Source organism: Parasteatoda tepidariorum, chromosome 9, assembly GCF_043381705.1.
Source record: "Parasteatoda tepidariorum isolate YZ-2023 chromosome 9, CAS_Ptep_4.0, whole genome shotgun sequence".
Taxonomy (NCBI): domain Eukaryota; kingdom Metazoa; phylum Arthropoda; class Arachnida; order Araneae; family Theridiidae; genus Parasteatoda; species Parasteatoda tepidariorum.
Window position 1 is genome coordinate 39,902,774 of NC_092212.1, and position 27,854 is coordinate 39,930,627.

At 31.5% G+C, this 27,854-nt stretch overlaps 1 protein-coding gene across 1 annotated transcript; it reads right to left on the bottom strand.

Moving 5' to 3' along the window:
• Positions 1–22,075: 22,075 nt before the first annotated feature.
• On the bottom strand, positions 22,076–25,446 carry LOC139426402 (uncharacterized). The gene is made up of 2 exons (XM_071185180.1): positions 25,384–25,446; positions 22,076–23,968 (listed from the first exon to the last, which is right to left on the bottom strand). Exon 2 carries the CDS (start codon positions 23,911–23,913, stop codon positions 22,207–22,209), a length of 1,707 nt encoding a protein of 568 aa, XP_071041281.1. The 5' UTR covers positions 23,914–23,968; positions 25,384–25,446; the 3' UTR covers positions 22,076–22,206.
• Between the last annotated feature and the right edge of the window lie 2,408 nt (positions 25,447–27,854).

The following is a 27,854-nucleotide window of genomic DNA, read 5'->3' on the forward strand; positions in this document are numbered from 1 at the left end:
AAATTATTGGTACTTAAATTATTGGTAAACTGATTTAGATCTTTAAATATAAAAACATAACTTTATTTTTTGTCCGTTTGCATAATTTTATGCTTAAAATAACATCTTAACGGGAAAGCTAACATCCTTTCAAAAGATAGACAGTCTCTGTAGAATTTTGTTGTTGTTGCTAATCTCGGAATCGTCTATAGCGCTAGAGGACTCACATGAATCCGAACACCTCCAAAAAGTCCATAAAAAAAACTGGAGTCTCGCAGGACCTCATCTTTATCGAACCCCAAACAAGTCGAAATATACGCAGAGGAGGCCATGTCTGTCGAGCACCAATGACATTTGGAATAAGTTTTTTGGCCCCGGTTAAAAGTAAGGGATCTAGTGTGGCCACTCAAGAAGCGTGAAAAGGCAGTTTGATGAACTCTCGGTCTAAGAATGAAAGATTCTCCCAGTTTTTTTTCGAAATACCAAGAGTGGTTGGGAGGAGTTCTTATGGTCTTGTTTAATTTCATTTTTGCCAGGGAAGAAATTTTTCTAAAAGTAAGCTTCCCACAATTATCAGTGTCTTCTTTGGCAGTGGATTTGGCCAGGAAGTCAGCCCTCTCATTCCCATCAACCCCAACATGTGAGAGAATTCACTGAAAGTGTTTAGAATGGTTGGATGAAAGCCTGTCAATGAGGTCCAAAATATCAAGGCTGGTCTGATCTCCGACAATATCCCAATTAGAGATATGCTGGTTTGAGGCATGACTGTCAGTCAATATCCAAATATCTTGAAAATGATCTGTCCGAGCAGCAAATTGCAAGCCCTTTCTGATAGCAATAAACTCAGACCTAAATTCTTTAGAATGTAATAGCACAAATAACTTGATAAAAATGCCAAATATGGATATCATAGTTTTTAAAAGCTAGTTACTTCACAAAATATATCATTATTTAGCATTATTTTTGCATATGATAATAGACTCTTTGAATACTTGCCAAATTTCGGTCAATCTTGGATTGATCTAACCTAACTTACATAATTTCCACCAATCATAGATTGATCTTACCTAATCTCCATCAATCATGAATTAATCGTACCTAACTTACCTAGTTTATATCAATCATGGATTGATCGTACCTAACTTACCTAATTTCCATCAATCATGAATTGATCATACCTAACTTAGCTAATTTCCATTAATCATGGATTTATCTCAAATTGTGGTTAAGCTACGAAGAAGAAGCAAAAAAATGTCGTAAGCTCGTGATCACTTGATTATAACGGACTCGATTTCTGATCAAAAGCTTCCATTAATCATGGATTTACCTCAAATTGTGGTTAAGCTTCGAAGAAGAAGCAAAAAAGTGTCGTAAGCTTGTGATCACTTGATTATAACGGACTCGATTTCTAATCAAAAGCTGTAATCAGCTTTCCTGACACATTCAAATTAGAAATATTTAAAATCAGCCATAGTTTTAACATCTTTATTTCTTTATTTTTAAATAATATTAATTTAGTAATAGTTATAACTCTCTACGTAATTTCGTAGACGTAAAAGCAAAACATGGTTATGCTACTTTTGCATAACATACTGAATTTTAAAAAATTCCACCTGGCTCCTAGAAGGATGGAACAATTGTAGATCCCTGTTTCGAAATATTTAAATATTAACTTTGAAACTCAATTTTTTAGTCACTCATATTTTGCAACACATTTTTAAAAAATCCTTTTTCAAAAAATAATAGTTTTTAATTCCGCCCTATCACTTGAACGAGAAATTCTTTTCGTAATCGATTCTTATAAATTCATGAGATTCTTTTTTCTTCTTTAGTAATATCATACATGTGCGGTATAATTTAATAGTATCTTATCAAAACTATCGTTTTATTCAACGCTGACTTAAAAAGCTCTTCTTAAACCCTAAGCATTCTTAGATTTTTTTTATTTGAGATTATTTCCCATTTCTATTTAATATCACGATTTTCAGGAAATAAAAAATATCGAAAATAGTTTCCATTCTTCTTTTTCTGCTGTCGAATATAAAAAACGGACAAGAAATATGTCATCACAAAAAAATTGCATTATCCAACTCTTCGCTCAAACGACAAAAATAAGATACAATAAAAATAAGAAAAATAAAAATTTGAAGGAAATAAATATATATATGTGGCAACAGCTTGAATGCATTACAGGAATAAAAGTTCCAACCGAGTCAAGATGAGATGTTGCGTCCTTCTTCTGCTCCAGCTATTCTTTACCAAACGACATACTATACAAAATATTATTTTTTGCTATTTCAACGAACGTACGTTTGGCGAACGGGGTGAGATATATGTTGGGAATATGCGTTTACAGCTTGACTGCTATCATAAACAAATTGCGATCATTACATTTTTGCAAAACATGTTTTCTTTAGTTAGAATCGCAAACGATTTTTTTTTTATCTTCCTGAATGATAAATTGTTTTTATAATAAAATATTTATAAAGCAAATATATAACCAAAATTTCAAACGATTTTTCTTTATTTTATGGATTTGAATATGCATAGAAATTATTTAATATCGAAGCTACGTGCTCATGACGAAAATCATTACAGTTCTAATTAATTAAAAGAATAATAAATACATAATTTCTTAATTTAATTGTAATCGTGATTACAAGTAGTCGTAATTTTCCACTTCTGTTGAGCATTAATTAAATGATTACGAATTATCATGTAATCATGAATAAGCCACGATTACAATTTTATATTGATTACTTGTCATCGCAGTTTAAAATTTTAAGATTCCCATTAAGATTCCATCTGTTTCAGCCTAAAGAAATATTTATGTCATAGTGAAAAAACTATTTAAGCAAAATTATATTTAATATACAACTTACACATCGCAATATATATAATTGTGTCTTACAATGTAATTGTAATCGTGACTTAAGAGTACTTGTAATCATGACAACATGTAACCATGAATGCTTGTAATCGCAAAACTAATATTTAAAAATGTAGATTCTGATTACTTAGAATTATGTTTACTCAAAACTATTGACTATAATTTTATTCGAAATATTAATTGCGTATAATCATGATTTGATCAGTTACTTGTACAAAAGACATTTTTTTTTCCAATCTCTGTTTCGAAGAACAGTTATCTAACGTATTTAATTCTAAAAGGAATAAGTATATGTTTAAAATGTGTAATGTTTAATGAGAAATGTTCAGTCGAAAAACCAAAATTAAAATTTATAAAACTCTTATTCTATCTGTATTGCTCTATGCAAGGGAAACATGGACACTAAACGCAGACACTCAGTGTACTCTTGGTGTTTTTGAAAAGAAAATCCTTAGAAATATTTTTGACCCAGTACAGGAAAGAGGCTGTTGGCGAATCAGATACAACTTTGAATTATATAGACTCTATGGATAGCCACAGATAGTGCAGGTCATCCGAAGCAGTAGATTAAGATGGCTTGGCCACATCTGGAGAGGTCCAGAAAACAATGCAGTACGACTAGCCACCTTTAAAAATCCTTCTGGATCTCGGGCCAGAGGAAGACCTCCAACTAGATCGCTGGATGACACTACTAAAGATCTCTAAGTAATAAAGATTAACAACTGGAAAAAAGTCGCCATGGATAGGAGGCGTTGGAGGCTACGCGTGGTTGAGGCAGCCAAGGCCTGTAAGGGGCTGCCGTGCTGAAGAAGAAGAAGAATGCTTACAATCATAAAGTTTTATAATTTCAACTGCTTGTTACTCATTAGAACCTGTTTAAACATGTTTAAACATTACATAGACATCTAATGAAGCGTTGCTTATTTCTTTTAATTAGGAGTAATAAGAACATAGAGTGAACAATAATCAAGGTTTCTTCATATTATAGATGAGGATTTGTGGTGCAAAAAGTTTCTAAACGCAAGGTTCTCCGAACTATGGCCTGCCAGCGTCACCAATTCTGCCCGCGATAACAAGCCTGAAATGGCAGGTATCATAAGTGGGACAAATAAAAATGATATCACATTCATTTTTCCTACTGAGGTGTACCAATGTGGCACCGAGATGGGATTAGGGTTTTAATAAATTTGTGATTTTAAAATCTATATTTACTTCAAATTCAATTTTATCATAAAGGATTTATGATTTAAAGCAAAAGTGAATGAGAGCAATGTTCAGCAAACTATGGCCAGCTAACGTCACCAACTCTGCCCGCTGTAACAAGCTTGGCATGCCAATATCAATAGGCATCATCAATAAGACAAATGCCAGGAATATTACAGCTATTTTTCGTACTGATGATGGTGTACCAACTGATGATGTCGTACTGATAATCAGATGGTGTTGTAAACTTAATGATTGTTTCCCAGTTAAAGAAAAAGTTGGGGTTTCTATTTATTTTAAATTTTGTAAAAGTTTAAAGAAAAGATTTTGCAAACTATAATTACTATTGCAAAAATTTAAATAATATATAAGATATTTGTTTATGTGAACTAAAACATTATAGGGATTTTGTTAACAAATAATTTGAAAACATTGTTACAGGTGAGCTTAACTTAATCAGTAATGAAGAGTTGAGGTTTATTATGGGACTTCGTTGGATGAATATAGATGATGAATATGGCTCTTGATGAATATAGATGGCAGTACTTAATTAAAATGTTTTCTCTTAATTAAGGTGTCAGGCTTGTTTTCATATTTTTCGAAAGAGGACAGCACTGGAATTTTTTTAATTTCACTTAATTGCTTCCGGGGTCTGACTATTAGAGTTTTTTGGTAATTTTGAGGTATTGCATCATATTCTTATCTTGTTTTCCATTATAGGGCCTCGGGGCACAGTCAGTTTTTGGTTTAACCACTGACTACAGAAAGGCTCCAGCATGTCCTCTGATGAAGTACTATTAATGCTAACATGAGTATCTTAAAATTTTGCTTGGTTTTCATTTAAATTCTCACATTTTTATTTAAATTGATGCTGTACCATCGAAACGCAATTAGGTTTTTAGCAAATTTTTCTATTTGTTATTTTAAAATCTATTTTAAGTCAAATTCAGTTTTATTACTAAGAATTAACCTCGTTATTGTAATAGCTTATATGGTTTAAAATTAAGAACTTTTCCTTTCGCTCATAAAATGTCCTTTTTATTTTCTTTGGTGACCAGAGCTTCAAAGAACCCATATAACCATCCCAAGACGGAACACTTCTTATCAGCTTTTTTTTCCCCCAACAAAACAAATAACATTGCACAGACATCAATCTGTTATGGGAAATATATTTAATCGAACTCATCCTCCATTAAAGTAATTGAAATAGATGGTGAAAGGTGATTGGGGGAAAGGGTCATCAGAATAAAGCCTGACTTCTACAGAAAATCAATCACGTCTGCTATTAATCAACTCTCAATCATTTATGCAGAAATTCATTGAGATAATAACTTGGCTTAAAAGTATGGCTCTTTGGCGACAAGTAAGTTAATGGACTTGGTCAGACTCGTGTTGTGACCATTAGCTTATCCGTCCAGAAACGTCTGGTAGTAATGGTTATTGTACATTTTAGGAGTTAAAGCGCCTTATAACAATGTAATCTTAACAATGTTAGTAATTGGACGCATATTACTAGGATTAGGTTTTTATTAGCGTTGAAGGTTTCGTGTGTGGTTTTGGTAATATTTATGGATAATTTAACTTTGATGTAGAGGAATTTAAAATTGAAGTTTATGTACTTAACTTCGAATTAAACTGTTTCGTCATAAAATTTGGGAAAGTAAAAAAAAAATATATGTATGCAGTTAGAGCTACGAGGTCAATTTTAAAAGTAATGTCGGTTATCTGTTTTAAATATGAAATTCCATTTACTTTTTACATTAGGTCATTTTGAAAGTTGAACATTATTTCTTTGTTTATACAAATTCGTCACCTCTGCCGATGAGTTTTGCAGACGCTGTATTAGTTTTTGTATGTAACTTGTAATTTTTGTATTAGTTTTTGTATGTATTCTTAGCTTTGAATTAAACTGTTTCGTCATAAAATTAGGGAAAGTAAAGAACATATGTAAACAGTTAGAACTGCGAGGTCAATTTTAAAAATAATTTCTGGTATTTTTTTAATATAAAATTCCGTTTATTTTCTTGTATTATTAGGTCATTTTAAAAGTTGAGCATTATTTCTATGTTTATACAAATTCGCGTTATTTCTGTATTGTAGACACTGTATTAGTTTTTGTATAACCATGTCATACCCACTCACGCCATGTCTCTAAAAGCAAAACCTCATTTTTTTTTAGAAAAATAGACAAATGTTCAACCCTTTAAATAATCTAAATAGCATAAATAAACGGATTATTTTATTTCTAAAACAATTATGAGACCTCACTTTTAAAATTGTTTACGTTAAACAATTTAATAATGGGAAACTAAATGTAAAAATGCATAATTCAGCACTGTATTGTTGAAATTGAGCATTGGAACATAAATTCAGCATTGGAAAGAAAACTTCAAAATGAAACAATGAGGAATTAATGCAAATAATTAATGACAATTTATTAATCATCGTACGCTTATTAGATATTTTTCCATTGAGTTTTCTTCTTTTTTTTTAAATATAAATTTTTTTTAAGTATTGAAACAGTTTATAATGGAAAGTGCTCAAAACGTAGATTGTCGATATATTTTTCTCGTAGCTGTGTGAAAAGGAATAAAACTCAGAATTGTCCTCCGGCACAGAACTCCATCCGAAATATAAGCTCTTTAGCTAGTCGGAAAGTGGTAAGCATTTTAATTAGATATGCACTGAATTTGATGATAAACGCTGCCTAACTTGTAAAATGTACAATAAACGAGTTGACTTGTACTTTTATCGAAATTGTGCATTTTATTTAGACAGAAAATGATTGAAATTTTCATTGGCAACAAACTCTTTCAGCAAACGATTAAATCTACTTTCAGAAAACGATTAACGCTGCTTTCTGAAAATTAAAAAATAATTGGAATTTGTATTATTACCAGACACAAAATTTCAGTTATAATTTAAGACTAAATTAAATTCCGTTGAAATTCAAGAAGAAGAAAAAAAAGAGCTTAGGAAAAATAAATTCAGCTTTCCGAAAAGGAATGAAACTTGTGAGATTTTAAAAAGTTGATATTCAGAAAACGATTAATTCTGCTTTCTGAAAATCAGAAAACGATTGAAATTTGTATTGGCATCAGGAACACAATTCCAGATGAAATTTAAGAAAGTTGAAACTATAGGAAACAATAAACACTGTTTTATGACAATCAACAAAAAAAAGAAGAAGAAAAATTATAAAAATTCAATTTTGTATTATTGTGAAACACAGAGTTTACGTAGAAATTTAAGTCTTCATACAAGTCGAAAAGTGGTCAAAATTTCGGTTGCACGACGCTACGCTTACACACACGAAAGCAAGTCAATAACGCATTACAAAGAACCCTCTCCCCTATTCAAGCAAAGGAACTTTAACTTTTGCGTAACAATACTATGAATATATTACTTGTGGAATGATATCACTACATGGAAGAAGTATATTTTGTTAAATGAAAGATGTTGTCCTTAATTTTAATACGTGGAAATAATTAACATGAAACGTTAGTCACAAGTTATTATGATACATTAGTCTGAAATATCTCATTACAAACTAAAAACTTAATATTAATCTCATAGCATGGCAAGTATAAGTCACATGATTTCGATTTTGCAAACGATTTGCTCGTGCTTGACTGCTGATTTTATATTTAAAAAATTTACTAATTACGAAACAGTACATGAAACGTTGGATATTTTAAACATGGATTTCCATTCACTAGTGCGTACCGGCTGAATCCCATCATTGGTTGTAGTAAAAAAAAGTAGTTCTCGCCATATCTCGAGAAATTTGTAAGCGAATTGAACAAAATTTTCTAACAATTATAAAATTCGTTTACCCAAAGATAATTCCATGCGAAATAGAACTTTTAGTAAACATTTATTATTTTTTATTACTTTATTTAATTATATTTTATTTTATAACCGTGGTTGAACAGCCGACTCAATTTTTGGGTTTATGACTACTATTGTTCAACTCCGTACCCTTGTAATTTTGAACTAGTCCAGAAGACAAGGGAACTCCTGGATCAAGTATTGGGAGAAATTTGCCTTCCTGGAGGATTTTTTGATGGAACTAACCCGCATTTGCGTTACATGGGAATTCGTATCGACCAGCCATGGCTGGGATTCGAAACCAGTTCATCTCATTGGGAGGCAAACGCTCTATCCCCTGAGCCACCACGTCTCTCAAATATTTGTTGTAGGTTAATTGGGAAATTTGGCTCTTTACAAATTGCAACGGCCCTCTCTTAGATATAAATTGCCATGCATGGAGAAGAAGACCACGAGAACCTCCCACGGTTAGTCTGACCGCAAAGCGGAAACTTTTGAACTGTTACGAATGCGATTTATTACATAATTTTAGGAACATAATTTTAAGTTGCAAAATACAAAGTTTGAACCAAATCGGCTGAATAATTCCTAAGAAAACGAATTTTAAAAAGACTACTTTTTCAAAATTCGATTTTTCAGGAACTATTCGACAGATTTAATTCAAATTTTGTATTTTGACATTTAAAATGATGTAAAATTATATACCTTGCAATTCAAAAGGTTTTCGTCTATTATTAAATAAAATAAATAGAAAATAATAAATATTTAGTAAAAGTCATATTTTGCTTGGAATTATCTTCGAATAAAAGAATTTTATAATTTTAGTACATATACTTTTCAAATCGCTTAAAAAGTTCTCGAGATATGAAATACGCTAAAAATAAAATTAACATTAAGGGGTTCAAACTTTGCACAGCTCTCCTGATCAAACTATTTTGACCATATTTCCCAGATTGCCGCTACCCTCTATATTTTGGGAGTCAGAAATCTAAATCCGTCGGAAAAAAAGTATGTTTATTCAGAGAAAGTCTTTTTTTGTGTCTGATTTTGTAACTTAAAATATCGTCTACACTAATTAATTAGCTTATTTAAAATTACCCCTTCGAACCATTAAGTCCTAGAACGCGAAGATCCGATTATTAGATCAAAAGTTATTCTGGGTGGACCCTTTTTTATTTTCTGATTTTGATGAGTAATTTGTAATGCTAAGAAGTTTATAATAAATTTATGTAAAGTTATTTACCATGTACATTTTAAGTAATCAAAAATATATTTGTTATAAACTACACATAATTTTCTCTACCTTCTTGATAGCGTTTCTTTAATTTGTTTCAAAATTATTTTTTTAAACCTATTTTTTTACAGTTTTTTCTTAAAATGTTACATCGTGAAAATGTTTATACAATTTGTTTCAACAAAAACACTTCAATAACTAAAAAAAAAAATTCTATTAAGAATAAACAACGCAGTTTATGGTCATTGGCGTTCACATGCCAACGAAACTCGCCAAGCGATAAGAAATAATGTTTAGGTAAAGACAATGAAGCACGCAAGACCCTTGTCCACGTCGTTAAAAAGTCAACAAGAAGCTTCAAGCAAAAAGAAATTTCTTGGGAAATATTATAGTAATTCCCTTGTAAAAATTTTCACATGGGAATGTCGGTCATTATTCTTTCTCCCAAATATAAATATATCGTTATTTTTATATTTTTATAGACGATAAAGGTACTTACTTGTCCAAACTTCATCATGAGGTATAATCAATGGATTTTCTGAGTTGAAAGTTTAAAAAAATTTTTAAAGATAATTTGAAATAATTTTATATTAAAGGAGTTGCGAGGACATAAACTTATAAAAGAATTTCAGAAATACATATTAATTCCTAAAAAATATTGAATAAAAAACTTTTTCCTACTTAAAATAGGCGTAAACACGTATATAATATTAGATAAATATGATTTAAATAAGTTTACTTTTAACACTTAATTACGCTATGGGAAGTATACTTATCATTCACTTCCTTAATTTTTAAATTTCGAAGGAAACCGTTTTCTCTCGTATTATTTTTGTTGTTATCTGCAACTGCTGATAAATTTTTAAAAAAAATATCTATGACGGGCCTTATTTACATAAATGTAGGTACCAGTAAATATTTGCGTGGGCTAAGAAAGATGCCAATACTAGGGAGCTATTTTCCCTTTTGTGTTTCTTTATTTGATCATTTCTCATCAAGTTTATTTGCTTTTATAATCACACAGACTTTAAAAATTTGGTTATTTATAATCAGAGAAGTTTAAATTTGTGGCCAATTTTTTACATCATCATCATCCAACCATGGCCAAGCACCTATCCCCATTTTCAGGGATCAATCTTTTAACGGCCATGGTAGGAATGCTACGTAATTTGTTGAGTGGTCAGACGACGTGGACAGTGCCTGAGCTGGTACCCCTCTCTCCAAACTTCCACACCGCCACTTTTTAGTATACAGTAGGCAAAATTTTAAAAATCTTAGCCACCCCCTCCCATAAAATGGTTAAAAGCAATTAATCCTGTAAAGGGTTAAAGAAGTTTTTTTAGTAAAGTTTTATTTAGCATCTAAACACATACTTCTGCTAAGCAATATCAGAATTTTAATAGCGTGATATTTGTCTGGTGGTATCAATATTTCAAGATACATCGCAATATTTTTCTAATTAACTTTTCTACTTAATTTCTGATTAACTTTTCTATTTTTTTCGCTTTATGAAAGCTTTAATGTAAAGCTAGATGGGGTTCAAGCCACCATCAGGGATAGAGCCCGGTTCCTTAGTATAATAGCTCTACCTGTATCTGACAGTGCCCATAAGAACATTTGACTAATTGCTTAGTCATACAGAAATGACATCACAAAAAATTATTTGCTCTAATTTGGAACGAAATGCCACATTTTTCTAGTTTGTCGATATTTATTAACTCAAATAATGACCAAGAAATCAACGCATTGATTCAGTTTTTTTTTTCTTTTTTCTTTTATGTGTCTATCTTCTTTTGAATCATAAATTATTTTCGTTTTTCGGAATTCTGGTTTTCATTGATAAAGCCCTCGATAGTTAGTTCAAGATGGAGAATCTATAATGACTTATTTTGCGGTAAACAGAGCAATAATGGAACAAAATGTTTAGACTGTAATTTCCGTTGCAGTTTCATGAATTTGTAAAGAGAGTAGCCATTATCCAAACAACTTAAGAAATCAACAGCTGTCAAAATTTATCTAATTCGGATGTATTTGTTCCTAAATATTTCCCATCATTCTTAACTAAACACATGGCCGAATTTGCGCTAGATGAGATTTTTCTTCGCTTTAATTATCAACCCAGAACGTACTTAAAACAACTTCGGCAGTGTGGACTTGTTATTATTATTAACGATGATTAGAGGTTTTCAACGAGATGGTAGTTCAACGAACCAATTAGAAACCTCCCGTTTACGCAATCTCCAGAACATTAACTTTAATGCCGTTAAGTAGCGCCCTCTAGTGGTGAAGAGCCTAATAACCGAGGCATTAACAGCGGCTACTGTGGCTTTTATGATTGTTGGGATGGAACATCATTATCATCGATTGCACCTGGAACTGTGCTATCTGGCGAGCCACGGAATAATTTCGAGAAATAATTATTGCCGTAAGGTGGGAGGGAGTGAGATAGAAGCGTAAGAAGTGCTTTCCCTTAAAAGTTTCGCAGAGGCTTGTTTGAATGTGAGTAATTAAGATATGCTAGCAGAAGACAAACTTTGTGATATATTTTACAGACCTTGTGCTATTGTTCAAGGAAAAAATGTAGAAAAATTATGGTTTTATTTACTACATTTGATAAGGATCGTGTTGTCATGGTTAATACCACAAAAATAAACATTAAAACTTTAAAAATGATATATGGTTGTGAACAAAAGCGTACTTAGGATTTTAACCATCCTGGGTGAAGAATAAACAACAGTCATATTAGCTAATGGACCTCACAGGCTTTAAAATTTTGGATTGGACAAAATTTAAATAGAATAGTTCAGAAAATTTCGCACAAAAAAATATCGTTTTCTATTTCTTATTCTTACCAAAGCTCGACTAAAATCGAAACTTTCTTAAACTAAAATATAGCTTAAAAAAATTTATTTTAGTTAAAAAAATCCAAAATAATGGTAGAATTTTATCATGGGTCCTATTATAAATGCTTTTATAATAAAGAAAAAAATCATTAAACAAAACGCAGATTAATTTTGATATATATATTAATCTGCGATATATTAATATATTTTGATATATATATTAATATATTTATTTCTGAAATTCGATTACTACAGTAAAAGCAAAAAACGGGGAGGGGGAGGAATGTCGGAAATTGTTTTAAGTATGCATGGGATTAGTGATGTTAGTGATTTGTCTTATTTTACTGAGAAGGTGGTTTAAAATTGCCAGAAACATGTCCGCATAATATTTAAACGGCAACTTTTTAAATTTTTCTTTAGTTTAAAAATAAAACTGCTTTCAGTTTTAGAACTAGACAGTTTTGCTTAAATTGTTAAAATTCCGTGACTGTTAAAAGTCTTGGTAAACTATTTTCAAACTAAACTAAACGAGTTTTGGTATACTGGGTTCAGGTAATCAAATGAATATTACGAAGTAGTTTGTAAGAGTCCTGGTGGCTCAGGGGATAGAGCGCTCGTATTCCAATGAGGTGAACTGGGTTCGAATCTCAGCAATGACTGGTCGATTCAAATTCCGAACCCGGCTTGCACTAACCACAGTACTGACGTAAAATATCCTCAGTGATAATCGGGTCATGGATTAAAGTCTCTTTGCAGTCAGGCTACCCGTAAGAAGTTTTCGCGGTTTTCCTCTCTATGTAACGCAAATGCTGGTTAGTTTCATCAAAAAGTCTTCCACGAAGGTAAAATTTCTCCCAATACCTACTTGATCCCGGAGTTCTCTTGTCTTTCGGATTGGGTTCAAAATTACAAGCCTACTAAGTTGAGCATTGATAGTCGTAAACCCTAAATTGAGTTGGTTACTCACCGATGGTTATAAAATGAAATGGTTGATAAATGGTGATAAAACTTTATGTGAAATTTTGAAATATTCAATAAAAGATTGAAATAATTTTGAAATAATCAATAACAAATGTGAAATTTTGAAATAATCAATAAAAGATTGAAATAATTTTGAAGTAATCAATAAAAGATTGTAATAATTTTGAAATAATCAATAAAAGATTGAAATAATTTTGAGATAATCAATAAAAGATTGAAATAATTTTGAAGTGATCAATAAAAGATTGAAATAATTTTGAAATAATAAATAATAAATGTGAAATTTTGAAATAATCAATAATAAATGTAAAATTTTGAAATAATCAATAATAAATGTGAAATTTTGAAATAATCAATAAAAGAAGAAAAAAAATTTAAACTTAACGAATTTAGTTTAAAATAATAGTTTTAAACAGTTCAGGTGAGGAATTAATAATATTTACTCCACAAATCAAGAAAAATTCAATTTAAATGAGGTAAAAATTTCAAACGCTATTAGTAATTGTTCTGGAAGTTTCAAATAAGGAAGGAATCACTCTGCATTGTAAAACACCATGTCAAAATGTAAACATTTGTTTTCCTTACAAGTTAAAAATGTTTCTGAGTATTATTAAATAAAATAATTATTAAAAGTTTCCTTTAAACAACTAATTTTTGTTTTAATTCTTAACTAAGATTTTTGGATTCTCGCTTAAATAGTTCTAGATATAAGGAAGTAAAAAAAATTAAATTAGCAGTAAAAGGCTCGACCGATTTCCTATAGTTAAAATATTTAAACCAGATTTTCTAAATTGTGGCTTCATAATTTGAGTCAAAAATATAAATCCGTCATAAAAAAGCGATGTGTTTCTTGGCAGAAAGTACAGTGAAAGTTCCTTTTATAACGATCCTCTTTTCTTTTTATTATGAACAACTATTTTGATTTAAAATACATATGACTTCTTTTGTCTACGAATTGTGGACTGAATTACGTAGCACTATACTTAACAAAAGAAAGAAATTTCCCCAACCGAAAAGTTTGACCAAGAACTTTTTAAATCGTAACAAATTTTGGGGAAAAGAAAGTAAAATAAAGCGTCAATATCTTTTGACGTCATTGATAAGAAAAATGCTAATTTCAATATTGATCTGTAATTTTGGAAATTAAGGGTGCATGTCTCCAGAAAAGCAGAAAAAGTTATTTCCCTAAAAAAATATCGTAATAGATGTCCTATTTTTTATTTTATAACCGTCGTTGAACAGCCGACCCAATTTCATGGCTTTACAACTACTAATGTTCAACTCCGTAGCCTTGTAATTTTGAACCCAATCCAGAAGACAAGGGAACTGCTGGATTGAGTATTGGGAGAAATTTGCCTTCGTGGAGGACTTTTTGATGGAGCTAAGCCTCATTTGTGTTACATGGAGAAGAAAACCTCCCAGAGTTAGTTTGACAGCAAGGGGACTCTAATCCATGATTCGTCTACCACTGAGGATATTTCACGTCAGCACTGTGGTCGGTGCAAGCCAGATGCGAAATTCGTATCGAATGGGATTCGAACCTGGTTCGCCTCAAGATGTACTAGTTATAAGCATACAATTTTTGCATCTTTAACATTAGGATCGATTTTAGCAAGGAATTGGAAACTTGTCGCAATAGCGAATTTCTCGTAATATCCGTACTCCTTATATCGAGCTTTTATCGTATTTCATATGATTTCAAAATTTATTTATTACCTGCGATTTTTAATTAGCTCAATTTAAAGTCTGCCACTTGTGTCATTGAGATAACACAGTTACTGCCTAGAAATATTTAGAATAATATTCTGCTTCGTATTTTGTTTTGAAATGTTTTTATTTGAAACTTTGACCGATCTCACATTCCGAAAAAGAAACTTCTGGTGTCTGTTATATGTCCTTTATTTTCGTATATGGCAGCTAAATTTAGCAACTTTTTCCTTTTTATTTAACCAAAACATACTGCCTGCACAAACTGAAATTAAATTAAAGGTAAATAAGAAAAAAAGTAATAATTACCAAAAATATGTTTTAGAGAATTATTAAGCATAAAAGATTAAATTGACAATATATTTTATTTTATAACCGTCGTCGAACAGCCGACCCAATTTTTATGGGTTTACGACTTCTAATGTTAAACTCCGTAGCCTTGTAATTTTGTACCCAATCCAGAAGACAAGGGAACTCCTGGATCGGATATTGGAAGAAATTTGCCTTGGTGGAGGACTTTTTGATGGAGCTAACCCGCATTTTCGTTACATGGAGAGGAAGACCACGAGAACCTCCCACGGTTAGCCTGACGGCAAGGGGACTCTAACCCGTGATCCGTCAACCACTGAGGATATTTCACGTCAGCAATGTGGTCGGTGCAAGCTGGATGCGGAATTCATATCGACTGGGATTCGAGCCCGGTTCGCCCCATTGGAAGGCGAACGCTCTATCCCCTGAGCCATCGGTGCTCAAAGTGACAATATAGAACATTTTGAACTATAATAGTGCTAGGTAAAATATTATATTTCTTGCGAAAAACATGTTGCGACGGATACAAATATTGTGCTTAGCCAAGATAAATGCTGATTAAAAAAATATTTTATAACCGATGTCATACTTCTTTTTTCAAGAAATTAATCTGCTAAGCTCTTAAGACTAACCGCAGCGACTTTTTTTGCATTCAAAAAGAATTGAAAATAAGAACATTTTAGTGTCTTACAATAACATTTCTTTATTTTATTTTATAGCCGGCATTGAACGACCCCTACCCAATTCTGAGCTTACGTCTATCTAGGTTCAACTCCATAGTCTTGTAATTTTGAACTCGACCCAGAGGATAAGGGAACTCATGGATCAAGCATTGGGAAAAAGTAGCCTTCGTGGAGGTATTTTTGAAGTCTATAACCAAACTAGCTTTTTTGATGGAATTAAACCTCATTTACGTAACATGGAGAGGAACGGTCAGTCGACGGTAAGGGAATTCTAAACCCATGATCCGTCTGCCACTGAGGATATGTTACGTTAGCACTGTGGTAGGTGCGAACCGGGAGCAGAATTCGTATCAACCAGCCACCGCTCGGATTCGAATTTGGGTCACCTTGTTGAGAGGCGAACCCTCTATGACCCTGACCCGGTAAAACTTGCTCAAACTTGTAAGTAAGTAAGCAAATCATAAATCCGAACCGTGATGGCTCAGGGAATAGAGCGTTCGCCATCCAATGAGGTGAACCGGGTTCGAATCCCAACAATGGCTGGTCGGTACGAATTCCGCATCCGTCTTGCACCAGCCTCAGTGCTGACGTAAAGTATCCTCAGTGGTAGACGGATCATGGGTTGGGGACCCTTTACCGTCAGGCTATCTTCGGGAGGTTTTCGTGTTTTTCCTCTCCATGTAACGCAAATGCGAGATAGTTCCATCAATAAGTCCTCCACGCAGTGAAATTTTTCCCAATACATGATCCAGGAGTTCCCTTGTCTTCTGTTTTGGGTTCAACATTACAAGACTACGGCTTAGTAGTCTTAAACCCAAAAAATTGGGTCGGCTATTCAACGAGGGTTATAAAATAAAATAAAATCATAAATCCATTTCCCTTCCCCCTCTGGTTCTTTCGTAATATTTGAACTGACACAAATTAAATATTTAGTTAGCTCTTTTTTGTTGACAATGCAATGTAAAAAGAATTTGTTTTGCTTACGCTTCCCACGTCCAAACATTTCTCTAAGGATTCTATTAAGATCAATTAGTGGCATGAATAATTTTGATCAGTAATAATTTTTTAAAATAACAAAATAAGGGTTTGTTTTCGTAACAAATTTGGTGAGTTCTCAACCATCATTTAATATTTTCTCTTACCAAACATGCTGATGTAAACTGAGTATAAATTATTACCACGTTTATATAAGCTTGCCTTCGTGTATGTCTGTCCGGGTGGAATTTTGTAATCGATTTTAAACTAACTTCCCGACTAGCAGCAAACTTCAAATTTGGCACATAGTTAAGAATTAGATGACAAGGCATGAAAATGAAGAGAAAGAAGACATACAAAGTAAAATAAAATTAAATTGATATTTTCGCGATTGTCTTTTGTTGTCGATTCGATTATTTCAAATTAGTGTCACATGTCAGTTGAAAAGTTTTGTGTACAGTGAGTGAAAAAATTGAGATTTTGGAAGTGAGTACAAAAAAATATCAGTAATCAGTAAGTAAAATTTTAAATAGTAATTAAATACTCTGAAAATTTTATCATTGGTTCTAGACGATATGGGTGGCTCAAGCATAGGACGCAAATAAACACATCCTCTGGAACCTGCATTGGCCCGTTGTCACCTGAATTTCGTCAAACTACCAAAAACAACCTTTCAATCCCCTTCTCCTTTTAAAAAGTATTTTTATTTTTACAAGATATCTTCCCTCGCCGTTGAACTCAACCATCAGAGGGATTAGGTGGAGATAAAAAAAAATTTAAATTTGTTTTAATCATCTTTATTAAATTTTTACAACAAAACTGATTGTGAATATTTAGTCTGCTCGTAAGTATGTTTCGTAACAATCAAAATACAAGATTATCGCTCACTCAGAACAGAAGAGGGCAACGTTTTTTTTTTTTTTTTTTTTTNTTTTTTTTTTTTTTTTTTTTTTTTTTTTTTTTTTCTGTTGAAATTGTTTTAATGTGATTCTGCAATTTATATTTTTAGGTAGATAATTCAGTTGTATATATATTTTTTTTCCTTCCTTTTTTGGAATTACGTATTCAGACGTATTTAGAGTCAGTCATTCGCATTCAAATCAGTTTACATCTGTTCAAACAAAAATAAAAATGAATGTTAAAAAAGTCTAGAAATTAAAAAACGGAGCGCTTTAATAACTTTTCATGTAATGATAGGATTTAAACAAAAGTTAGCGACGATATTTTAAATTTCGCAGAAAAAAACCCCAAAACGTACTTTCAACAAACATTAATATATTCCCGTTCATTTTTAATTTTTGTACAGCAAAATGCGGGCGAATGGATGATAATAAGTCCCAATTGGATGGGAGTAGCTGAAAAAATTGTACGTCTTAATATTTATTTTACTTCTTCAGTATTTCGCCACTTCTAAGAGGTCGTATTTTTAAAATTGTATTTCAGAAGAACTATTTTATAAATGCTTTTCAAATTTTGTTTTTTTTTATATTTGAAATCACCCCTGACAATCTAAAAAAATTTCGACAATTATTTAGATAAACAATAAAAAAATAATAAATAATTACAGAAAACACCATTGCAAAAAACATTTTAACACAATTTACGATGCGCAAAAATTTTGTGAGTCACTTAAAGAGTTTAAGAGTTATGGCAAAATACGTAAAAAGTTAAATTTAGGGATCCAATTTTTCGACCGCTGTCCTAATATAACATTTAATTATTCGGTCCAAATTGAGACTTAAAAGTTTTTATTCTTTGCAAAAATACAAATATAGATCGCAGCACTTAACAGTGACTAATACATTTGCTTTTAAACTTTGGATTTAGAAATCCCCGTGTATGGTAGCGACATCTATCACTACATAATCAAAGTATTTCAAAATTCAAGATTTGAAAGGAGCTGTGTTAATTGATGATTAAATCAATTTTTCTAGGAGAATATCAAATTTAAAATTCAATAATAATAACAAAATTAAACAATTTACCTTCACAAAAGTATTCCAAAATGAGGTAAAAACTAGTGTCTGAAAAAAATTTCAAGATTTTTTTTCCTTTTTATAAAATAAAAATAATATTTCAATTTGTATTTGTATCTCAAAATTATACAATCTTTTTTAATTGATAAAGTACTTTAATACGTGTCCAATGGTCGGAAATAGCGCACTGCAGATTTTTAAACAACTGTAGTCGGTACTTTTTTTTCGTAGTCTGTAGTGTAGTGCGCTTTTGTTTTTTTTTAATTTTTTTTTAAGTAGTATAGTGAGTAGTGCAATATAAAAAATACAAAAACAATTGTTTGTATCGGTTGCTGGCAACTACTTTTAACGTTAGTTTAGAAAAGAAGCACTGTTCAATCCCATTATCACTAGATTGTCCAAGGTAGTCATTTTGACTGCTTTTTAATTTCAATTAGAAAAACAATGATGTATATAATGACACAATTTCTCAGAATTTTATGACTTTTATAATTATTTTTATTGTTGATATTTACTAATAATATCAAAAATATTAAAAATTTATTTTAAACAATTTTCTTTGTTCATTAATTATTCTTTCACAATGCAGTCATTTTGACTGCTTTTGGACAATATAGGTATTTTAATCTTTCTAGAGTTAATTTTTCGAATTTGAAGGATTCAAATCTTCACGGGTGCAATGGATGTAATGAAAATGAACCTGCGAGTTCAGCTTAAACGTTAATAGTAATTACGTATTTAAAATCATGTATAACTAATATTTAGACTAGCCATTACAAATACTATATAAAGATGAGTAATTATTTTGGCCACACTTTCACATGTAAATGCACACTCAAGAAATATTGATGTTATTTCAAAGGAAGGAAACGTATTTTCAAAGTACTTAATTTTTAAAAGAGCATTAGGGAATTTGAAAATACCAAGTATTTGATAATTTCGCATTTCTTAAATTAAATATTCACTGTTTAAAGAGGCATAAAAAGTTGAAGGTTAAATAAAAAAATTCGACAAAACTGCTTTGGAATAACGAACTGGCTCATATAAACATGAATATTTCTTAGATGTTTCCTTATGTTTATGTTTCCTTATTAAGTAAGCCAATTATTTATTGAAATAGATAGTTAAGCTACAAATCAGGCTTGCATCAATAATATGTTTTAAAATTTAAGCACAATTTTTATAGGTTTTAGAATATAATAAAATTAATATTGATTCTATATTTGGTAACCTACAAATAAAAATATTTTCAGTTACAAAAATTGCACTTTTCGAAATCTTGTTCTATTGGAGAATGTTCTTAATTCTGGGTCATCCATAATGCGCACCTCACAATTACTCATTTAATTCGTAAAACAATTACTATGATTATTGTTGGTAAATTTAGCATTAAACTTGTCATAAACAACCAAGATTTTAGAAAGATTCTTTTAATATCTTATAAAATATAACTAATTTTTATTTGATCATTCAATTGGGAAGAAAACCTTCATATTATTTATTTTTTTTAAGTATAGTGTAATAATTTCTGTATTCGTTTTTAAATTTTCGAATTAAATTATCTCTCCTTCCCTGATATAAGAAGAAATTTTGACACTAGATGGCAACACTATGATTCTAATACAGAATATGTACATCAAATCCTTCTTCTCCAGGAAGTGACAAATAGGAAATTTAGTATTTCATTTTTATTCATTTATTTTATTATTTATTTTGTTTATTTATTTTATTTATTTATTTACTTTATTTATTTTATTTTATTTATTTGTTTATTTATTTTTTTATTTTCTAATTAATGGGATGTTAACCAATAATGTTATTCTAAGTGTAACCTCCCTTCCCTTGCCTTGAAGAAATAATAATAAAAAAATAGTTAAACTATAGTGATAGCCATGAAAGATCAGAAATTATTCAAAATAATTATTTACTAATTTATGGTTCTTATTAAAGAATTTTAAATGAAGCATAAAGATGCTTAAGCTGTCGTTACTTTACTTACCTCTCCACCACTGGCAATCTATCAATTATCAATTAGTCAGATAGCCACCAGAGATAGCTTTCAATAACTAGTTGTTATCCACAACCATAAAATTACGATAATTGATTGATTTATTAAACTCAAGGATTTAGTTCAGCCTCTGCCTTGGACATCTCCTCTCTTACCAGGTAGCTTAGGTTCGAAGACCTGTCGGAGCTACATTGTTCGACCTAGAAACTGCCAGATTTAATCAAGATATTCATTGTTCAGTTATGTACTATGCATCGTTCCTGAAAAGCTATTGGTGTACAGTGTGCAAAATAAAAAAACGGACCACCCTGAGAAATTTTTTATCTAATTATCGGATCTGCACTCTCTAGGACTTAATATTAATGGTTTAAGAGAGTAACCTCAAATATGCCTCAATTATGATGAAGTTCAAGGGTGCGTACTCAAAGCCGTACTCAAGTTGGATGGAAACGATCACCCCACTCAAATTTCTTACAAAAAATATCGTGCTTATTAATTAATTTTTAAAAAAATAAATTACAGAGAATTTCCTTATATCTATATAAAAACTGCAATTCTGTTTATAGTGTTCTTCAAAAATTACATAAAATAAAAAAACAAGGCTCTTTGTTCTTTAAGGATAGAGTCCGCAATAAATTTTCTCCCAAGGACCCCAAAACCTTTTTTGAGGCTTACATGTAGTAATATTTTCTCTCCACTGCACTGCGACTTTCAAGAGCACAGAACAGACTCACATCAAGGGGTAGGGGCAAAAACCGGTCTGTATCCAGCCTTACCATGAGAGCAAACGTTATCGAAACGCAACAGAAGAGTGCTATTATTAAACTAAATCCTTATTATTAAGGTGTTTATCTTTAGTAAACAAGTCATATAATAAGCTGGACTAAAAATAATTTTTGCATCTGTAATGACCTATAAATAAGGCTAGTTCAAAAACTATAGAATATTAGAAAGTTGACATAGTAAAACAAACTTATCAACACGAACGCAATTATATTATATTTAATTGAAAGTTATTTGCTGTTGTTGTTGATGCGTCGGCCATTAAGGCAAAGGAGTACTGTTGTTCTTGTTTTCCAGTGGCGACATCTATGGCCGAGAATTCGACTTCTGTTACACCCGTTTATAGGGCGGACCCATTTATACATCCACAGATCTTAATTTTGACCCGAACCTGAGTACGATCAATCTCCAATTCAGTACCAATCAGTATTAATTTGTTATGGGAACATGGAGGACTTCGTGATCCGGCAGATTTAACGTGCATCAGCCACCATTTACTATATGGGAAGCCATCGGCCGATTGGATTCGAAATCCCGTTCTCACAAACGTGAGTTCAGCGTCCTGCCAATCAGGCGATCCCGGCCTGATAATTATTTAATTCATAGTTATAATTTTTTATTGTAATTGAATTTTTATGGTCAACTTTTCACTTACAAGTAAACTTAGAAGTATACTAACTTGCTCATTTACAACGCAATAGAATCACAGAATTTCAAGAAAATCCACTTTGAATGCATAGGATGAATCTTTTCTCTAATATTCAGTCTAATTTTATATAATATTCAGTCTAATATTCAGCCAATTCATCGATGGAAGCTTATTGATCTTTTAGGCTCTAAAGTTTGTTCTTTGGAAACTGTTTGAGCTAGAGCTAAGTACTCATCCCATTCTTCATCATCAGTAGGACCAAGTTCTTTTAGTACCTCAGTTGACAATTCAAGTGGAACATCTGTCGCACTCGGATATCGCTGCATTACTTTGCTTTTAAAACCTTTTCCACTTTTCTCAATGTTTTCAATAAATTTATCGCTTTGAACCTTTTCTTTATATCCAGGTAGTTCATCTACACCTAGAGTCGAAAGAAGTTCTTCAGAGGTGATAGAATCTTCAAGTAGATCCTTGGTATCTTCGTGAATCGTTTCATCTTTGGTTCCATCGTGGAATGATCTAGTCTTGGTTCCCACATGATCAGTTATACCACGCTTCTGTCGCTCGTCCGATTTAGGGACATATTTGGTTCCAGACTCCCAGCGTTCCTGATTGTCGTCATACTGGGACGGATGCTTTTGTGGTGTTCGGAGAGTTCTTTTTGGAACTTCAAATCCATCTTTTTCTTTTTCATCATATAAAGTTTCTTGATAAACAGTTGTATCCGGACTTGCAGATGTTAGAATGCGAGATACTGGATATAATGCACTCATCCCATTTGGAGGATATTTTTTCACGGTTTGTATTATGACAGTTTTGCAAACGAAATCGTTGCTTTCTTCATCAGCTTTTAGCTTACGTTGTTCAGAAATCATGGCATCATGACCTAGAGAACTTTGCATTATAGATTCAATTGGCTCTATCCGTCTTCTTGCTAGTTCCTGAGGATTATCTACATGCCTTCTCGGAGGTGTATCAAGCCCGCCTCTGATGTCAGTGGGTTGTGGTTCGAAGGTTTTCTGCTTCAACCTTCGTTCTGTCATCTCATTCTGAATGTTTTGTAATTCCTCTTCGCGGTAGCTGTAATCATCTTTAGGTATCATATTTTCGTTGTAATTTCTTTTTGGTGTATAGTATGAGAAATTATCATACCTTTCTGATCGATTTTCTTTGTCTTGTCTTTTATTTCCAGAATTGCTATCTCTAAATCGAGTACTTTTATCTTCGTGTATGTCGTTTGAGTGCTTGTACTTTCCATAATTGAAACTTTGACTGGGTGATGGAAAATCAAAAGATCCCTCAATCAAATGCAAACATTCATCGGAACCCTTTGACATCCTTTTAGACATTTCTCCATTTCTAGAAGTTGGGTATTTTATTATCCTTTCAGAAGTCTCCATGATTCTAGAAGAGGCGAACATGGGATTAAATTCGTCCTCTATGTCACTTATCCCCTTTTCTAATTCTTCTATACTTTCAATAATGTGTGGACTAATTTTATAATCGGTATTAGTAATATTTGGATCGGAAGTGTGAGGAGAAATTTGCATGCCATCACGACTGTCTGGCTCAGAATTTCGAATAGTTTGACCAACTTCACCTAGCAAAGTCTGCAATTCCCTAAAAGAAGCTTCCTTTTCCTGCCTGCTTGAAGATTCTTCAATAGCTTCGACAAGAGCTATCACGTCTTCTTTAAATGGAATTCTTTTTCTATCGTGGTCAGTTTGGTAGCTAGTTACTGTTGTTCGCTCTCGGTTGGAGTAACCCTTTTGGTGGTTCGTATTTAAATTTTGTTGAAGATTCTGTCTACTCTGCCGCGCTGAATTCGATGCTTCGTTGTCTTTGCTGTGTTTGTAATCCATTTAAAGAAAGTTGAATCTTATCTGCAGCTCTTAATTTTTTTAATAAAATTAGTACCTGTTAAATGTAATAAAAATATTTAATACTATTATAAATGAATCGTTACATACAGAATCAGCTTATGTCAGGATTAATTTGTTTTCAAGAAGCTTTCGAAAAATAATATCTTATTTTTTCTATCAGCATGAAAAATCTGAATAATATGATGAGAGTGTACACTCTACATCTAGAACCATATAAATTTTTTTTGTTTTTAAATTTTTCCGAATGATAGGAAAAACATAGCATAGTTTTCTTTTTAGCTTTCTCAAAAAGTAAAATTTGAAAATTTGGAGAAAAAAATAGGTTTACTGTTTAAAGACATAAGCATATTTTTTGCTTTGAAAGCAGGAAAAAAAATGTCTTTTCAGCTTTCTCGAAAAAAATGGTTAGCAGGACTTAAACACTTTCTGCATACCGCGATTTAAATACTATTAAGAAAACTAACTTGTATATTATTTTAACATTGACATGCAATAATATTAATATATATGTAATAATGCAATAATATTCTGATTAAAAAAGAACATTTAGAGTAAACCAACCAGTGAAGGAACTAAAAGTATGTTAAAAATACGAAAAACAACATCTAACCAGTGAGAGAACAGGCATGTTCCTTTACTGGGCATATATTTCCCAGTGAATGAACAGTATGTGTTAATGTTGACACTTTAATTTTCAATTCATGATTACAAAAAAATGTTAACATTTTCCAAGTATTTATATGTTATAATTCCATGAATAGGCTTGTTTTTAAATATTTGTATAGCTTATAAATTCATAAAGAGCATTAAAAAATAACCAAAATTAAGTGTTCCTTTACTGGGTGTTCATTCACTGGTAAGAGCTGTTTCTTCACTTGGTCTTCTCACTACTTGTTATTTGAACCTCCAAAACTTTAAAACAATATTATGTAAGTTCTTTACAATTTTTTTACATAATTTGCAATTAGTAATAAATATGTTGACACTGTCATTTAACTAAAATTACGAATTTTGAAACTAATATGATTTTTTAAAAGGCAAGCGAAGCTTAAGTGTTCCTTCACTGATTAGTTTACCCTACCATGATTTCATGATAAAAAGGAACAATGTCAAGGTTTCCTGCTTTAAATAGCATTTATCTTGTGCTTGATTTCCTGATAAAACAAGCAGGCGTGAATATGTTAAGTGCCATATCCCAATTGATTGAATTTGAATTTGATTGCAGACCAAAATGTAAAATCTTTTAAAGGCCGTAAAAAGTTTATATTGCTATAAATAAAAATATTTAATATATCATATTGCAAAATATAAGATAATAAAATTCTAAAAACAAGCTTTTTAAAATTTACTCTGCTAAAACATTTGTTGATTGTTGAACCATATAACCATATAAATTATTAAAATATATTCTTAGATTGTATTCCAAAGCAATAGGAAAATTATACTTACTTTAAAGTTGAAATATTTAAATCTAGAAATCTATCGACCTACTAAACTGTTTTTTGTTTATTTCTTTCCATTTTTTAATTTTACAGCTGCAACAAGTTTTGCTAATGCAAACCAGTAAAACAGTTTAGTTTCTTTCAACAAAGAAGCTCCTAATCCAAGTCCAACCTAAAGAATATTGTAATTTAAATTTAGGGGAGAGTCGGGTAGCCCCGCCCACTTAAGGAGTATTGCTTATATTTCTGTATAATATTGAGCAATAATCAGTATTTTTGTATGTTTCTATTGTTTTACCATCTAATTAAATAATGCAAAAAGAATAAACCAAAGAAAGAATAATTTAACTTAAAAAAATAGAAATTAAAAAAAAACATGTTTTTCAGCTCTTTTCAAAATGTGTCGGGTAGCCCCGCCCAGTTACAAAAATTATGTTTTTTGACTGTTTTTTCAGGGGTAAATGAAAATGACCAATGTATTGACAATTAGAAAAAATTATTTTTTTAGTATTAAATTGAAGTTTAATCGAAACCCTCTACCAATTTGTCTTAATTTCATGACTATACTGTATTCAACATATTTTCAAAACTATTGTTTTACCATGTTAACAGCTGCATAAATACTTGAAACTTTGAAAATAATCTTGTTTTAATATAACAATTAATGTCCGATGGCCCATTGACTTGAAAAAATATTCTATGCATATGAAATTGACTGTGGGCGGGGCTACCCGACTCTCACCTAGTGCTTATTCATAAATTTTTATGTTTAAATTGTTTATTACTTCAATTTCATTGTAAAAATAAATGATTATGAAAAAAAATGTCGTCGATGACTGTCATGCCAAAACTTGATCTATAATCGATATTCTTATTTAAACGTTTTCATTTAATTGCAAACTAATTCGTTCATTAATTTATCTGCTAATTATTTAGTTCGCCCATTCATATGTATACCAGTTTTCAAATTTGCAAATTTTAAAAATGGCATATACAACAAATTACATAAATAAATCTAAGATGGAAAATATTTTGCCGATATCGTGATAATCTGCAATGCTCGCTGCCGTGCTGGAGGGTTTCTGCAGCTGGGGGTACTAAGAAAATTTTAGTTTGGTAAATATGGTCACTTGGTTTGGTAAATATGCTCATCAAGATCCTTGGCGACACTTTTAGTGTAAATCGCCAAGTTAACTACAGGCATCACATCAGAGAACTCCGTTACGTGTTATCGAAAATGTTTCTTTGTAAGTATTTTTGACGGATACGCTTGAACTCTAGGCTGTGTGAATTACTTTTACGTGAATACATCATTCATTTGCGTCACACATTTTATTTTAAATAAGTGTATATAATGAAATGTAATTATAAAATTATGTAAATATCTTATTTTTATTTAACACTGATATTTCTATTTACAAAATATGATTGGCGATCACAGCACTCAAATACGCCATCTGTATGGAGTATACCGGGGCCAGTGTCCCTTGAACTTAAAAATAAAAAGCGTTGGGTGTACCAGGCAGTACCACCTAACTTTAAGAAAACATCAGTGTAAAATATAACCAGGAGTAGCACTTAACCTCAAAAATCATCAATGTAGGGTATACCGGGCTGTGTCACAAAACCTTAAAAAAATATATATCAGTGTTGGATATTCCAGGCAGGAACTTTAAAAAAAGGGATCAGTGTAGGGCAAACTAACAACGACACTCATATCCCTCGATTAATCTGATTATTTAAAATAATAAACAATGATCATAATAAGTCGCATTCCATACACTAATACTTTCCTTATTCTTTCGTAAGAAGGAGAGAAAAAGGAACCTCACCTATGGATGATGTTTTCGATATCAATGTAAACAATAACAATCTCGAGCTCAATACCTGCTCTAGTTCCGGTTACAAAGTTTGCAACTGCTTACTACAGCTTATTCTGCGAGGTGATATTTTCAAACGGATAATTTTGTTTTCAATAAAATAGTAAATTAGAAATTGATCTCAAATCTGTCATATTTCATAAGATATTAATGTTATTAAGTAATTCTGGTGAGTTTAAAGTAAAAATTTGCTTTAGTTATTTATAGATATAGTGTTAAAAAAGGTGACATGGTTGCTAGATTTCAAATAACTCGCTTTTTTGGCATTCCTGATTTGGCCTCTTTCCATTTGTTCATTACTGTTTGTTCCTGTTGCAAATTCTGCACCATCTTACCTTAGTGTTAGCACCTTTAGCATAGTAAACACGAGTATTGTTATCATTGTAAACACAAGTAATAAGTAATCAAATTCCACGTTTGCAAAAATCTCTAAGCACAATGGTCATGTTATGAGCCAAATGGCTTTGAAACATACCGGAAACAGTAACCCAGAAGTATAAACGGTGGTGTGGCGACCGCCACCTATCGTTAAATACTTACACTGCGCTGAAACCGTTTACCAGTTGTCACGTGCAATCATTATCTAGCCACGCGCTTG